Source organism: Globicephala melas, chromosome 1 (genome assembly GCF_963455315.2).
Source record: "Globicephala melas chromosome 1, mGloMel1.2, whole genome shotgun sequence".
NCBI lineage: Eukaryota > Metazoa > Chordata > Mammalia > Artiodactyla > Delphinidae > Globicephala > Globicephala melas.
Genome location: NC_083314.1, coordinates 71,804,283 through 71,821,889, shown reverse-complemented (window position 1 = coordinate 71,821,889; position 17,607 = coordinate 71,804,283). Strand labels below are relative to the sequence as shown.

General features: G+C 43.2%; 1 protein-coding gene across 1 annotated transcript in view; it reads right to left on the bottom strand.

The window, feature by feature from the left end:
• SLAMF1 (signaling lymphocytic activation molecule family member 1) overlaps window positions 1-15,242 on the bottom strand; it is a 40,168-nt gene extending 24,926 nt beyond the window's left edge. Inside the window, exons 1-3 of the mRNA XM_030842080.2 lie at window positions 15,167-15,242; window positions 6,909-7,250; window positions 4,672-4,956 (exon numbers count right to left, since the gene is read on the bottom strand). Of these exons, the coding sequence (XP_030697940.1) occupies window positions 4,672-4,956; window positions 6,909-7,250; window positions 15,167-15,242 (703 nt within the window). The remainder of the gene's footprint in view (window positions 1-4,671; window positions 4,957-6,908; window positions 7,251-15,166) is intronic.
• Window positions 15,243-17,607: the final 2,365 nt, after the last annotated feature.

The following is a 17,607-nucleotide window of genomic DNA, read 5'->3' as shown; positions in this document are numbered from 1 at the left end:
CCTCTCCCTGTTGTGGCCTCTCCCGTTGCAGAGTACAGGCTCCGGACGCGCAGGCCCAGCGGCCATGGCTTACGGGCCCAGCCGCTCCTGCGGCATGTGGGATCTTCCCAGACCGGGGCACAAACCCGTGTCCCCTGCATCGGCAGGCGGACTCTCAACCACTGTGCCACCAGGGAAGCCCCAAATATGTTCTTTTGCTCTTCAGTTTGAGTCCTGATGAGAAGCAGTGCTGACATCATGTCTCATTTGCTCTCATCACATCATTAACCACTTTGAGTTTTTCATTAATGAAAGTGAAAAATATCTTAAAATCACTGTCCTCATTATAGATGGTGAAGTGACCTCTAATAAACCCTCACACCCCACCGCTTCAGCCCAAGGCTGGGGTTTCCCTTGAATGGAGTCTTTGTTAAACAAACAGCCACTGCTCTGGTTCAGGTCTCATCATCCCTTGATGGGTGACTGAAATAATGGGCCCGCCTCATAACTAGTTTCTCTTTCTTCTGCCTCTTCCCCACCTCAATCTATTCTCCACACCACTGAATTTTCTCTCTGAAATGCAAAGCTGATCGTGTTACTCCTCTACCTAAAACTATCTATTAGTTCCCATCAGGATACTATAGGATAATACAGAACAAGACCCAGTTATATCTGCCTTTTCCTTTTCCTGGAATGTCTTTCTTTTATCTGCTTGGGTAATTTCTACTTGTTCTTCAAAACTTTGTTTATGTCACATCCTCTGTGATGCTCTTTCTGATTCCCTGAGACAGTGTCAATCATTCCCTCCTCTTGCTTAACTTGCACGTACTTCTGTTTTGCACCTGTTGCATTACCAGACCTGGGATAATTAGTTATTTTTAGAACTATTCCTTCCTTAAGGGCAAGGACTGTGTCTTTTTTGGTCTTTGTGTTCTCAGCACCTAACACAATGTTGGAACATAGTAGAACCTCAGTAAATGTTTTGTCTAACTAAGCACAGTATTTTAAAAATTAGTGACATTCATTTGCAAACACAAATCAATGAACTAACAAAACTCTGTTTTCCATATTTAGGCAACCTGGTTTACTGCGAACGGCATGCCACAAACTAGCTGTGTGATTTGTTTCTGACATGCTGTGGTTCCCCATCCCTGGAGGCAGGGGAGGGGATCTTTACTTGTGTTACGGGTTGAATGTGTTTCCCCAAAATTCATATGTTGAAGTCCTTAGAATGTGACCTTATTTGGAGACTGGGTCTTTACAGAGGTAATCAAGTTAAAATGAGGTCATTAGGGTGAACCCAAATTTAGTCTTACTGGTGTCCTTATAAGAAGAAGAAATCTGGACACGCAAAGAGACACTACGGACGAGCATGCCCAGAGGAAAGACTGTGTGAAGACACAGCAAGAAGGTAGACATCTACAAGCCAAGGAGAGAGCCCTCAGGAAAAACTCAACCCTGCCGGCACTTTGATCTTGGACTTCTAGCCTCCAGAACTTGCGAAAATAAATTTCTGTTATTTAAGCCACTTTGTCTTTGGTATTTTGTTATGGCAACCCTAGCAAACTAAGTACAGGTGGGTCCTAATCTAACATGACTGGTGTCATTATAATAAGGGGAAATTTGGACAGATATACACATAGAGGGAAGACAACGTGAAGAGACATAAGGAGAAGACAGCTATCTCCAAGCCAAGGAGAGAGGCCTAGAACAGATCCTTCCCTCACAGCCCTCAGAAGGAACCAACCCTGCCGACACCTTACTTTTGGACTTCTAGCCTCCAGAACTGTGAGACAATAAATTTTGGTTATATAAGCCACTCAGTTTATGGAATCTTTTTACAACACCCCTAGCAAACTAATATACCTTGGTAACGCTTTATTAGCATTTCTTATTCAGGTACATACAAACTGAATCACAGAATATTTACTCTGGAAAGAATGTCACTAGTTCACCATTTTCATTTCACATGTAATGAAACAGAGGCCCAAGAAAGTGCAGTGGCTGCTGGGTATTTGTCTTAATGCCTGGGCTGAGGTCCTGACAGGGCTTTCCCATGGTGCCATGTTTCCGCTTCTTCTTTTCCTTCCCCATCTCGCAAAAGCCTGCTCCATACCCAGTAAATCTGGTCACACTAGGGCATACTTGGTCCTCAAAGTGGCTTAGATGCGTAAGAGCATTTTTTTTTTTTTTTAGTTTTGGCTGCACTGCACGGCATGCGGGATCTTAGTTCCCTGATCAGGGATCGAACTCGCACCTCCTGCAGTGGAAGTACAGAGTCTTAACCACTGGACCACCAGTGGTTAAGTGTTTCTTTCTTTTTGAAAAAAATTAATTTATTAATTTATTTATTTTTGACTGCATTGGGTCTTCATTGCTGTGCGCAGGTTTTCTCTAGTTGTGGCGAGCGGGGGCTACTCTTTGTTGCGGTGCGCAGGCTTCTCATTGCGGTGACTTCTCTTGTTGCGGAGCACGGGCTCTAGGCACGTGGGCTTCGGTAGTTGTGGCGCATGGGCTTAGTTGCTCCACAGCATGTGGGATCTTCCCAGACCAGGGCTTGAACCCGTATCACCTGCGTTAGCAGGCAGATTCTTAACCACTGCACCACCAGGGAGTCCCTATATGTTTCTTAAGAATGTCCTGAGCTAAATGCCCCTAGGCGAAGCTTTATGGACAAGACTTTGGAAAACATTAATTAAATTCTCATTAAACTATATTGAGGAGCATGAAGAGAATTATTCCTCTTTTCTGAGGTGGGTCAGGGTAAAACATTTGGTGCCCTGTCTTTACTCTAAGAGGGTTGCTATGACCAGAGAAGGCTGGGCAGGGGTAAGGGCTACTACTTCCTCAGCCCTGGGGGAAATACACACATTTTTATTATGATTTATAAGGCGTTTAGAAAGTGTATTATCTGTTCCACTAGTACCTATGAGGATTTCAGAATCAGACAACTCAGCTCTGCCCCTTGCTCTGTGTGTGACCTTTCCATATCTTTGTTTCCTCATCCGTAAGGTGGGGATACTAATACTATTTGGTTGCTGGGAGGATTAAATGAGATGCCACATACTGACACATAGTAAACAATTAAGACCTTTCAGCTGTTAGTATTTTAGATAAAGAATCTAAGTCTTAGACAGGTTAAGTGGCTTATCCTTGTGAGTAAAAAGGGTAATATTGGATCTAGGACAACTGGGGCCACATTCTTTAAACTCCGCACTCATGCAAGACTGCTTTCTTGATCCCACCGGCACATTCTGAATAGCTGTGGGCAGAGAGAGAGGTCTGAACTGGGGGAGGAGCCTGTGAATGTGGCTTGTGTGCAAGGTGGGCAAGCAGACAGACACACTGAGTGGGTGGACAGGTGGCCAACTCTGCCATGAATGGCTGGGGGAGGAAACAGGCAGTTGGTTAGGCTCACCAACGAACTTTCAGATGAAGAGACCAGGTAGATTTTCCCAGTAGTCCCTCTGGAATACCTCAGGGGAGTCGCTGACTGGACATGCTATGCTGAAGGGCATGACCTGACTGCATTCCCCTGTCCCTGGACCCTTGGTCATCTGGAAAAGCCCTCCACATATACACCAAGTCTACTGTGGGCAGGAGTCCCCTTGGAATGACTCTTGTTTCCCCCCAGTGGTTGCAGAGGGAAGAATGTCAGAGCACAGGTAATACCTTGCAGGGCCAGCACCCTGGTTCTTCTGTCCCTGAGCCTACCTGAGGCATGGACACAAGATCGATTGATGAAAAAGCTCAGTGGTCTATCCTGTTTCCAATCTCAAGTGGTTAGTTGAGCTTACTTAATCAGCCCTTCGTTCCTTTTGATAACAGAATAATGATGCTTTATCTTTCCAGAGAAAGATCAGTCAGAAGATCTAGGTTTAGGTGCTGACTCTACCATCTATAAGCTGAAGAAACTTGAGGAGGGTACTTACATGCTATGAGCTTAAACTTCCTAATTTGTGAAATGAAGATGATGACAACATTTATCTGATAAGACCATTGTGAGGATCAAAAGAGATCATACAGTTGAAAGCGCTTTGCCAATAATAAAGTGCTCTATGACTTATCATTTTCCCAGACTTCACAGTCTAGGTCTTAGTCAGAGAACTGACTACCCTGGCCCTCTGACCTGCTATGGGAGTCACAGTAAATTTCATGAAATGTGGCCCTTTATTACATCCTGCTTTTCATTATTGAGCACATGTTTCATGTCTTATCTTTATAACATGTTGACGGAGAGCAGAGGTCATTTATCATGTCTATTCCCAATTTTCTACAGCATAGGTGATTGATAAATTCTTATTGATGGTGTAGAACAATCCCACCACTGGTAGAGCATGGACTTGGGAGTCAGGACCTGCCACCTGCACTCCCTCACCCGGCCAGCCTTTCAGGTTGGTGCCACAGCAGGAGGGGAGAGGAAGGATCATAACTTGAGACCTGGGCTCTGGGTCTGGCTCCATCGTTTCTCATTGGTTTCCTCAACTCTGAATTGAGCATAATGCCACCCTGGTCATTATGAACAGTAACCACTCACTGAATGCACATGGGAGGCTTTTACAAACTATAGAGAACATATAAAGTGTTGTTCCCAAGGTGAAGACCATGGCTATGGAAGAAGAGCAATTGGTCCAGGTGGGGACTGAACCCATATCGTTAATGTGGCACACTAGCCGCCACAAGGGCACTCACCTGAGGAACCGAGGCTGCATCTGGACCACGGGATGAAGGTCTGAGAGCCATTGCTGATGGGGTTGCTCACGGTGCAGATGTAGATGTTGTTGGCATCCTGAGGGCCAAGGGTGAGATACAGGAGGTGGGAGTTCTTGGTGGGGCTCAGCAGAGGGGTGCCCGCCTCCTCACTCCAGTTGTAAGCTACATGGTCCCCCTTCTCCACCATGCAGGCCAGCATCAGGCTACAGTTCCCGTTCTCCTGGCTGGAGTTCAACACCTTAATTTCTGGAGTGGAGACCTGCTCTGTCAGGAGGAGGAGAAAGGGAGCCATCACTGAAATGAATCCTCTGGAATGCTGACTTAACCTTCTTGTTAGAAGAAAATGCAAATCCCCCGCCCCGCCCGTGGATCTGTAGTGTGATTTATTTCTGTGGGGACCTACTGCTTCGCACCATCCCTCTCTCATATGCCCCTCCCCCATACTTCTTTCCAGGATCACCTTGGGATAAAATAGAGAAGAAAACATTGTCTTTTAGTTCCCCCCAACCAGTACTGTTAGGGCTCCCCTTGCCTTTCTGTTGTTCCTCATCTAGGTTGCTCTCCTGTATTCTACCTGTGGAGTTTGCTGTCAGTTAACTCCCCCATGGGTTTTAACTGTCTTTGGCTAAATTATTACCTTCCAGATCGAAAAAAATGACTTTTTACTGGTGAGATTTCATCTATACTCTGTGTGTGTGTGTGTGTGTTTGTGTCTGTGTGTGTGTGTGTGTTATAGCAAGTGCTTTAGGGTGTCTGAAATTGGGATAGCCACAGGCCTCACCAACTTATCTCACTCTAATGCTGTGAAATAGACAAAGTAAAAGGGAAAGTCTTATTTATTCAGTACATACTATAGGACAGGCATAATGCTAGAATTTCACATTTGTAATATTTTTTAATCTTTTCAACAACTTTCTCAACAATTATGAACCTAGTTATAATTATTCCCATTTTATAAATGAGGAAACTGAGACCCAGAGAGGTGGAGTGTCTTACATAATGCCACTCAGCTTCTAACAGCCAAACTGAGATCTGAAACTACGTCTTTCTGACTCCAAGATCCAGACTCTTTCTTTGACTTGAGAAGAACACCATGGTTGCAGGAACCATATTTTCTAAGGTAAGAATTTGATCATAAAAGAGAAGATGTGACAAAGGCAGTGAACTGTTCTAGAAAATGCATGTGTAATCTTTGTGCTCATGGCAGCCTTGCCCCGGGAACACTATTGGAATGATCAGGACACACTGATACCTGGTGGAGGGCTGTGGGAATTCTGCATACACTGTTTGGAGGGAAGGGAATGCTAGGGCCAGGGGAAGGGCAGGGAGGGTATTTCTGTCTCTCTTGTTGGTACCTGAGGATTTTAAAGAAATGTTGGCTGTTTGGGGCTCCTGTCCCATCCTCAGAGATAAGAAACTCACTGTTGAAGAAGCAGGGTAGCCCGCATGGCTGCCAGGATCCCTGGGAATTCAAGGGAGCCTTGGGACTTAAGAGACAAACTCTGGGTGTGTTCAAGAGGGGCTGGCAGTTAAAGAGGCTCAAAAATGCACTGGCCTTAGATTTAGGTGGACCTACGTTCTAGTTTAAGTTCTGCAACTAAGCAATTTTATAATCAGAGCATTTGTTTAAATGAGAAAAATATGCCTCTTCCACCAGGTAGATGCAATCCTCTGCCAGGATGCGGGGCTTGGTGAGTGATGTGTGGGCTGAATTTCAGCCCTCCGTCTCCCAGGACTCCTAGTGCAGTGAACCCACCTACGCAGATGTGAGTAGGAACGTGCAAACCACTTATCTCTAGATTTCAGTGTCCTCATCTATGAAAGTGAGACTGAGCTTGATCAGTGGTATTCAAAATTTTTTTTATTAAAAAAACACCTTTTTTCAAATAAAATCTTATTTGTAAATTGAGACTCTTGGGGCTCCAGACCCTCTTGTCAACAGGCAGAGGGGCTGTAGGCAAGAGGGCCTGGAGCCCCAAGAAAATGGGGTTAAAGGTAACTTGTGCTAATCAGCTATCACTAACGTGCAATTTGGATGAAAAAAAGATTTGTGAACTTCTAAAACTTCTTCCTGAAGGACGGTTTACCCCTGGACTGAGATGTCTTTCAAGTTGCTTCCAACTCTGAATACCCTTTGCTTCTGAGAGAGGCCTAAATTCTTAGGCAAGGAACTATCTCATCCCTCCAGTGGGGACTGGGGAAGCCACCATCATTACCATAGAGCTTCAGCTGCAGGCAAAATTGCTGGACTGAAATGTTTTCCTCCAGGCTCATAAAGTACCAGCCCTCATCCTCCTTCCTGCTTTTCAGGATCCTCAGGCTCAGGTTTTCTGGATGAAACTCATAGCCATTCTCCAGATGGTGTGGAGAGTCACCTTTCCGCAGATCCAGAGACACTATTTTCTTCTTGACGGTGTCTATGGGTGATCCTGCCATTGTGACAAGGATGTGAATACTCTTATTCATGCTCTTACTTATCCCGTCAGATGTCAGGGGCAGCAGCACACTGCTTCCCAGCCGCCCAAGGATCATCACTGGGCAATTCGTTGAGCCCTCACCTGCAGGAGGAAGGAGAACGAAGTCCCTTATTATGGAAGCCTTTGAGACTCACATCCTGTCTGTGGATCAGGAATAATAGACTGGATGATCTCCCTCTTCCTCTTGGCCAATCCCTGGGGTTGCCAGGTCCTTAGTAGTTTATAAGGACTGTCATGAGGATCCCACTATATTCTCAGTATTTCCCACTATATTCTCAGTTTTCAAAAATTGCAGTGGAAATCTTAAAATCACTTATGATAGAGCTGTATAGACTAATTAGGACTCTGGGTTTCTTTGATCCAGGAGGGAATTCTATCAACTCAGATTTATAGTTAAGGCACCTAAGGCATAGAGAAGTTAAATGACTTGCCTAAAGTCATATAACTAGTAACTGGATTAATTCCTCAGCCAGACTTCCCACCACCATTGGATATATAGCATGAAGAATGGAGAGTAACTGAAACTAATTCTGAGCTTGTGAGCCCAAGAGACCAAGGTTAAGAAACATCATTTCAGATGAGGAGGAAAGAGAAAAGTCTGAGGGATGTGGAGTCCAGGAGGAGATGAGCCTCATATTCAAACTGTGGAATCCTAACTCCCCAAAAAGCTAAGATATTTAACAATGTCAAGGGTGAAAAATTATTTTACTTCTCTTTTTCAAAAAAGCTGAGGCAACAACAACCAAAAAAAAAAACAAAAAAACCCCCACAACCTCAGTTGATGACCCTGCTTCTCATTTCACTGAAAAAGGAGAAGAAATAAAAGAGGACTTCCATTTGTTTCTACCACCAAGTCAACCTACCTACTTGGATGGATGGTCTCTGCTCCCAGATAAGGTTAACCTCTTCCTTCATGGAGCACTCACTCACTTCAAGGCTTTGCTTCTGCAACTTCCCCCACCCCTTGCATCATCAACTTTGTTATTGTTATGGTATGTTGTGGGTTATTTTTACTAACACACAACATACCAACATGTAATTTCCCTAATCTTAAAAACCCCTCCCCTGGTGCCAGGTCCATCCCCAGCCACCTCCCCATTTCTCTGTTTTCTTTTATTCCAAAGTCCCTTAATGTGTGTTTATACCTTCTGTCCCCATTTCCTGACTTATTTTTCCTTGTACCCACTCCAGACAGGCCTTCTCCTTACTACTCATTGGAACCACTCTTGTCAAGGTCACTGTATATTCCATGATACTAAGTCACTTCTCCATCTTCATCCTTGCTTTCTCATCTTGCTTTCACTTGGCATTGTTCACATTCCCCCTTTGAAACACTGCCTTCATTTGGCCTGGGGAACAACACACTCTCCTGGTTTTCTTCCTATTTCACTGGCTGCCCTTTCTCAGTCTCCTTGCTTGAAACTTTCTGCTCTTAAAGACTGGAGCATCCCAGGACTCAGTACTCAGAACTCTTCTCTTTCTCAGCCACACTTATCTAGTTGCATAGTTTGACATGTTTCGGGAATGCTTACAGAGATATATCTCTTACCCAAACCCTTCACAGTACTCCAAATTGCCTACACTGATTGGTATTGGTATTTGGAGGTCTAAAGGGCATCTCAAACTTAGCAAATGAACTCTTGATTCTATAGCCCCTTCTGCAAACAACATTACAATTCCTAGGCCAAAACACTGGAATCATCTTTGACTCCTTTCTTCCTCTGATACTCCACATTCAATCTATCAGCAATCCTGTTGACTCTGCCCTAAAAATATATCTGGCATCTCAGGACTTTCAACCACCATCATCACCAGCCTGGCCCTGCCATTGTCTTCCAACTAATCTCCCTGCGTCCATGCAATGGACAGTGTAACCTTTTAAAACTATATCAGATTTTGTCTCTCTCCTGCTTTTAATCTTCCAGGGCTTTCTAAGCACCCATAGAATAAAATCCATAGTCCCTGTTATTGTTTCAAAGACTGAATAACCCAATCCCTGGTACCTCTCCAACTCCTTCTCCTGTCCTCACTGCACTATGGCCACACTGGCTCCGGCTGGTCTGTAACTCATCCAGAACATTCTCATCTCAGAGCTTTTGCATTTGCTGTTCTCTCTCTCTCTTTCTGGCAATCTCTTCCCGTACATATCTAAAGAGCTCATTCCCTCATTTTATTTTAGATTTCTGCTCAAAAAATCATCTTCTCTGAGAGACCTGCTCTGACTATCCTACCTATCCTATCCTATCCCTTCTTGTTGTGCTTATCACTGTCTGATGTTATACTGTATATATTATTCATTTTATTTTATTTTATTTTATTTTATTTATTTTATTTTATTCTAGTGTTAAACACTAGAATGCCAACTTCTCAAGAGGAAGAATTTGATCTTGTTCACTGTTTTGTCCCTAGGACTCACAATTGTGGTTGGCACATAGTAGGCTTTAAATAAATATCTGTTCAATTTATGAATGCTGAAAGCCATGTTACCTGACTAAAACCTCTCTTATTTAGCTCTGCCCAATACGTGACTGAACTTAATAATTGAACTTAACCATAAGCTAATGTTTGTAAAAGAAGGAGCCCATGAGTCAGAGAGAGCACAAATTGTTCTAGTTGATAAGAAAGTCAGAAGAGTACAATAAAACTGTTTGCCTAAGTAGTGCAGCCATCTAGAAAAGACACAATAACTCGTGGTTAAGATGGATGTTGGAAATTTGGGCAAACTAATTCAGATGTTCTTGATAGCAACATGCTCTGAGATCCTGTAAAGGGCCCAGCTGATATCAGACTAGAGATTCAGAGGTTGGGAAAAAAGAAAAATCAGGATTTGAGTGGTGGACATATAGTATTTTTTTTCTTTTGCTATGCCATGTAGCTTGCAGGATCTTAGTTCCCCAAACAAGGATTGAACCCTGGGCCCCGGTAATGAAAGCCCCGAGTTCTAACCACTGGACTGCCAGAGAATTCCTGACACTTATAATTATTAAGGAATAGTGAGAAAGACAATTAGGCATTTGCTCTTTTACATATTGCCAATACATCAACTCTTAAAACAGAGCGCTCTCCCTTGTTGCTCAATTGATTCAATAAGGACTGCTGTTCATGGTGCTGGTGTTGCTGTTTTTATAAAGATAAACTGCAGGGCATGTTGGAATTCCTTCCAGCCACACTTATGGATGCCTGACTGTCCAGATAATGTGGTAGGTACAGTACCCAAGAGAGTAACCTCTTGAATCCTGAACTTAAACTTCTACCAATAAAGGGATGACAGAAAACTAGAACCATCCATGCAAGGAGAAACATCATGTGGTACATAGGCCCCCTGAAATTGTGTACAAAAGCGGTATAAATAAGCATATGTACATTTTTCTGGGAGCATAGCCATAAATGTCATCTCTCAAAGGAGTCTGGGCTTCAAATCAAGGTTGAGAATTGCCATCATACTGTTGATTTTTTTGGATCAATTTTAATATAGAGAAAGAAGAAATGGAAATTATACCCATTCATAGACCATAAGTCTCCACCCTGCCATGTCTCCTGTGTGCCCCTTCTGCCCATGTAACCCAACAAACTCTTTACACCATGGCTGTTTTCAGAACTTGGAATTGGAAGGGAGTCAGGGGGAAGAGGAAATAGAGGATGGGGCAGAGAGTAGTCAAAAAAAAAAAATCAAAGAAAAAAAGTTTTGAAAAAAGAAAAGAAGAGGGTAAAGAGGGAAAGAAAGAGAGGGCAGATGAGAAGAAAAGGCTGAGTGGTTCAGGCAGACTCAGTCATGGGGAGTGGAATCAAAACTTCATCAGGAAGAGACCCTCACACGGTACAACCCACATAAAGAATGATGATGTAACAACTAAGCATGTGAGTGGCCAGGTCTGCAGGGGGTACGTGAACTCATTGCCACCTAAGCAAGAGTGGAAAAATAAGTGGGGACTTTAAAGTGGTTCATAAAACACTTCAAGTAGAGTCCCAGCTCCTGAAACATCCTACTGCTTGATGAGTGTTTTCCAGCAGGTCTGTGATTCAGTCAGCCCCTGGTTACTAAGAGAGTCTGGAGGAAACATTTGTAGCTGTTAACACCAACTCACTTTCCTTCCAGGAAAATTCAACTTAGAAAGTAGAGTGATTCACATGGGCCCGTGGATATTTTCCTGAAATCAGTAGCATTTAGCCAAACTTTTCACAAAATGGGATTCTACCTAATGATAACAATTTTTTGGCCCAGCCCTGTTACTGGGCATCTTGCTACAACATTTCTTTCAGGTAGGACTCAGAGCCCTCACAGTTCTTATGCGAAATCTAGGCTTACAAAGAAAAGATAATGTGTCTTTAATAAGTCTCATTTTTAAACAGAAGTCCTACCAGCTGTCCTCCTAGTCCCATTCCTTGACGCTGCTGGGTCTTTCTATCTTAGAATATTTGCACTCACTGTTCCCCAGCCTGAAAGCCTGTCACTGCTCTTTATTTGCCGGGTTAACTCCTTCTGTCCTTCAGGCCTCTGCCCTTGACCCTTGGCTTAGATTCGGTTTCTCTGCCATATGCTTCCAGTTCACTTTGCATCTCTCCTTTCATATCGCTCAAGACATTTTTAACTCTCGTTCAATGCTTGTCATCCTTATTCAGTTATAAGTTTCCAAGAGTAGGGACTGTGTCTGTTTTGTTCACTGTTGTAATCTTAATACCCACCTGGGACATGGTAAGAACTCAATAAATCCTTTTTGCCAGAGAGAATGAAAAAACTGAATGAGATGAATGAATGAATGAACAAATGACAAAACAGAGTCTAATTTCTTCTCTCTCCAAAATCTGAATGTACTCTCCTTTATCTTTATAACATCCGTAAGAGTTGTTTATGTAGGGAGATGAAGGGGACCCTTATCCCTATTTGCCAGGTGAGGAGCTAGAAGTGCCTTAGGTATGAAACCTCTGTTTCAGGTGCAGCAGGCCACTTACAGTTCCCCCTGAAAATTCACAGCACTTTACCTCTGCATCTGTGCCTTCATCTAGAGTACTCTTTTCAAGTTATATAAGAATCCAACCTACCTGATGTATACATTTAAAAGGACATGCAAGAAACTGGTAACAGTAGGGAGGGGTATAGAAGGGAGATTTGTCTCCATTCTGTACCCTTTTACACTGTTGAAGTTTTATAGACATACATGTGATACTCTTCCAATAAACAAACTAGTTAACAAAAAATTAAATGAAAGCTACATGATGAAAGATGTTTCTATCCACTTTTCAAATTCCAGATCAAATACCTCCATATGCCTTGTACTTCCTTCTTTGATTTTGTCAACTTCTCTCACCTTTTGAAAATTCCTATACTTCATTTCAGTTCAATTAAAATCAACTCATATCCTTCAATTATAGACAGCATATTCTAATTTTTACCATGGTACCTGGAAACAAATTTTAGGATTCTCCTCCTCCCTAAACATAAGCTTATCTAGTTTCATTCATTCAGGCCTCTGGAGTCAGGCTGGGTGATTAAAGAGAAATTGCTAACTGCTCTGTGCCTCTTTTTCCTGTTTTATAAAATCATAATGTAACAATAACTACACATATCTCATAGGGTTGGTATGATAATTAAATGAATAATACACACAAAGCACTTACCACGGTGTTTGGTATACAGCAAGGATGCTGTACATACTATTATTATTCATTCAACAAACATTCATGGAAGGGCTCTCACAGATACTGTGTCAAGTGCTAGGCAGAGGCTGTGGTTGTTCATTTTACTTCCCCCACACCTCACATAGTGCTAGCCACATCGTGTGTCCTTAGTAGACCGTTGCTGAATGGGATTGTTCAAAGGCAATCTATGGATAAAACCAAATAGCATTGAGGTTCTGATTTCCAGTCCAGCACTGGAGACAGTGAAGGTAGTGGCATTATATCACAGTATTAAAGCTTTTGAGAGATGGAAGTGCCTAGATCTGCATCTTGGGGTACAATGGGCCAGTGAACAACAAGGTTGGGCCAAGTCTAGGATGCCCCCACTTGTCCCTCACCTCTCCCCTCATGTGTGTGAAGGATGTGAGGAGGACCTGAATGAAGGAATAAAAAATCCCACTGGGGTAGATTCATCAGTTGTAAGAGATGCACCACTCTGATGGGGGATGTTGTTAAGGGCGGGGGGGCTGTTCATGTGTGGAGGTAGTTGGAAATCTCTGTACCTTCTGCTTACTTTTGCTGTGAACCCAAAACAGCTCTAAAAAAATGAAGTCTATTAAAAGATGTATCATTGGGGGAAATGGAAAATTCACTTTACTTGGGGGAGGGACATGTGGACTTCTTGATTTTTACAGTTTTGACTGGGAATTGGAAGTCGAGCTGAGTAGAGATGGGAAAGGGAGTAGGTACTGATTTTACAAGAATGGGGCTTCTTGGTTGGGTGAATCTGTCATGAATGACCTGTCTCATTTGCAAAGCATTTCCTTCTGGGTTTTATTGGGGTTTCACAAAAGGGTGCATATTTTAAAATAAAAACACTAAAATTTTTGTACGTATTTCAAAGCAGACAAAGGAAGGAAGGGAGACACTACCGATTGGGTAGCCATGCCTGTGGGGCTGGGCTGTTTCTCACTGACCAGTGGCCTCCAAAGCTTTCCACGCAGCAGCTGTCAGCAGAACCTGAAATGCCAGGGCCAGACTGGCCAGGAGGCAAGCCAGCACAGAGACAGAAAAGTCCAGCTCACTGTTCAAACCCATCACGCCTGATAGTCACTAAGAAGAATTCCAAAAATGGTGGAGTCACAAATGGGGTGCACCCAGGAAAGTTTGACTCTCCCTGTGATGGCTTAAAGTGGTTTCGTTTGGCTTTCTGAGCCCTCAGTTCAATTATTGCTCTCTGAGACCTTGGGTAGCAAGAGCCATGGGTCTGCCTGATTCTGAGGAAAAGTGGGGCCAAGGAAGGCCTATTCATCTGGGAATCTGGCAAAAGACAGATCCCAAGTGCAGCCCCTCTGACAATCCTAGCATATCTCTGGGCTTCTCCTGGAAAAGTCCATAATGGACTTGTGGGCTTGAAAACCCCAAGAACAGAACATCCGGAGCCTCAGGACGTCCCCCCTTCCTTAATGCCGCTTCCACTCCAGACTGCTTCCCACAGTCCCAAGGCATTTAAGCAGAAAGGAGATTCTCACCCACTCCACAGTGAGCTCAAAGTCTGCCCCTTGCTTGGCTTTTTCTTTCTCAAACACCTTTTCTCATAGCTCAGCTATTACTAAACAGAGAATACCAGCAAACCAGAAAGACAGGAGTAGAGCCCAGCTTCAAACACTTTGTCTTGTGTCTGGCCTTACACTGGAGCTGCCCTGACCCTGAGCATTTCCGATTTGCATTTCTCACTTACTGTAACCAGCCCTGGGCTCCAAAAATCCTGGCCTCTCCCCCTCTTGCTGCCTTGGAGCCTTCTCTTCCAGGAAAGTAGCCACCAGTATGACCACACTGTGGCCACTATCTGTTCTCAACCAGTGCCTGGGGTTTTCACTTCTACCCTCTCTTCGCACTACAGCCTTTTCATGTAGGTGGATCATGTTTTTCGTTTGTCTGCTTGCGTGTGTGAGGATCCCCATCCAGGACAGGGTTGTAGGAGTAATATTCTCCCAGAGCTCCATCCCTACAGCTCATTCCCTTAGCCTGGGTCTTTGCCAGAAAGATACTCATGCAAAACCAACCACTCAGCCAGGACTTTGACTGGAGCCTCTCACCCAGAGAGGCTGGTCTAGAATGTGACCAGTGCCTTTGGCTTAGAGCTCCTGGTTTCCTTGGAAACTAGGACTGGTGGGGCTTAGCCTCAGAAGCCAGGACCCCAGTAACTCACAATGTTCCTTCCTCTTTAAAAGAGGCAGGAAGAACTCAGAGTCAGTCTCTGAGGAAGAGGCAGCCGAAAAACAACCCGCCACCCCTGCCTCTTCTCTCCATCCATGGGCTACAGCTGATTCCTGGCAGGTAATCATGGGACCCAAGCCCTCAGACAGATGAGCACTCACCTGTTCTGCAGCTCAGCTCAAAAGCTAGGGAGAAAAACAGCAGGACGTTCAAGGAGAGGAGCCCCTTGGGATCCATCAGCCAGTGAGGAGAGGGAAGGGAGCCCTGTGAGGAGCCGGGCAGCTGCTTGCAGACGCCACGGCAGAGTGAGCTCTTTGTCAGGCAAGTGCTGCCTCTACTGTCTAGTTTATGCATCAGGAACCAGTAGGCTTCCTGTCTCACTGGGACTTTTTCTGCCTGTGCCTCGAGGATTGCTCATCTCCTTTCAGGCTTTAAGTCACTCTGCTGTTCCCAAGAAGTCAAAATCAGGTGCTTAGACTGCAAGAGCCGAGAAGGGAGCTGGGTAATCACCCAAGGCTGTGGTCAAGCCCCAGCCTTGGGCAGAAATGTGCTCCCCACTCCCTTTCTTAGCTGTCTTCTGGAAAGGGATGTTAAGACTCTCTGGGTGGTTCTGTCTGGTAACTCTCATTATACAAAGAAAAAGATGTAGTCATGTCAGGCCACCCCAAATTTGGATGTGTTAGTTCAAAGCTGAACTTGGATAACTGACCTTTAATGAGCTGATGGACCTTTTACTTCTGATTTGTTCCATAATTTCAGAGAACACCTCTCCGTGCAGTCAGGTCCTGGTGCCAAAGTCACAGAGAGATGGGGGTGGGCAAGGGTGGGTCAGCTGGCAGAAACCCAATTTCCCTGCTGGGTACATTGTGGTAGAATTTAGTGAGCCCTGTGCTGTGTTTGGAGGGGCTGCCTTAGTTTAGAATTTGTAACTAATTTTTTGTTGAGGAGAAGGGACTAGAGTTGACAGAAGAAAGATCTTGTGCTTTTCCATAAGTTAAGCTATAAATATGAAACATGGGAAAGGTGCTATTATTGGCTCACAAGGAAACTGAAGGTCCATTTTAACAGGTCAAAGGCACTTTCCAATGGGCCTCCCTAAGAGGACAAGGGTAATAAGAACTGGTGATATATGCGAAAGTGCTCTTTATTCTCATCGCCCCCCCACACACACTCAAACACCTGACACCCAACTATCCTCCCCACAGCACTACCCGGTGGTGTGCTGGAGCCAGCACCTACCAACTCATGAGAGCCAATTGTTAAATTTTCAGAAACCTTATGAGCTGGTTATTGATACACATTACATTATTAAAAATTGAATTACATAAACTTACAATTAAATAAATTATATCAAAAACTAAGGGAATAAAAACTCATTACTTCTTAATTATTTTACATTTTACTATTCTCTATGCTCTTGAGAACATTTACATCTATTGTATCTCTGTGGTGGAAATAAAATATCAGGTCACTGTGAAATGCATAAAAAATTGAGGAAATATTTTCTAGTACTTAAAAACTATGATCTTATTCAGCATAAAGTCAGTAGTGTCGCTGAAGAACAAGTGAGGTCATGATATATGTCTTCAAAATGTCTCCACATTTATTTAACTTAAAAAAATGAACTGCAAGCAAGAATTGAGAGTGGAGTAAAATATTTAAAGTGTTGAGGAAAAAAAACACCAACCTATAATTTTCTGTACCCTGTGAAATTACCCTTCAAAAGTGAAGGAGACATAAGGACTTTTTCAGGCAAACAAAAATGGAGGGAATTTGTTGCCAGTAGTTCTGACTTGTAAGAAATGTTAAAAGAAGTTCTTTATAGAGAAGGAAAATAATAAAGGTCAGAAAATCGGATCTACCGACATCAAAGCAAGGAAAGTTATCAGGATAAAGAAGGATGTTACATAATGACAAAGGGGTCAATTCTCCAAGAAGACATAACAAGCCTTAACATGTATGTGCCTAACAACAGAGCTTCAAATATGTGTGGCAAAGCTGTTTGAACTACAAGGAGGAAGAGATAAATCCTCTCATAATTGGAGACTTCAACACCCTTCTATCAGAAACAGACGAATCCTACAGGCAGAAAATCAGTAAGGACATCATTGACCTCAATTCCACCACCAATCAACTGTATAAATGTACATCTATAGATTACTTCATCCAACGACAGCAGAACACACATTCTTCTCAAGCTCACATGGAACATTCACCAACATAGACCACCTTTTGGGCCATAAAACACACCTTAACAAATTTAAAAGAATACAAGTCATACAATGTCTGCTCTTAGACCACAATGGAATAAAACTGGAAATCAACAGAAAAAAATGGAAAACTTCAATATATGTGGAGATTAGACAACACACTTTTAAATAAGATAGATTAAAGAAGAAATCTCAAGAGAAATTTTTGAATATTTTGAACAAAATGAAAACACTACTTATCAAAATGTGTGGGATATAGCAATAGTAGTGCTTAGAAAGAAATTTATAGCATTGAATGCATGTATTAGAAAAGAATAAAGGACTAAAGTCAGTAATTGAAACTTCCACTTCATCAAACTAGAAAAAGAAGAGCATATTAAATCCAAAGTTAG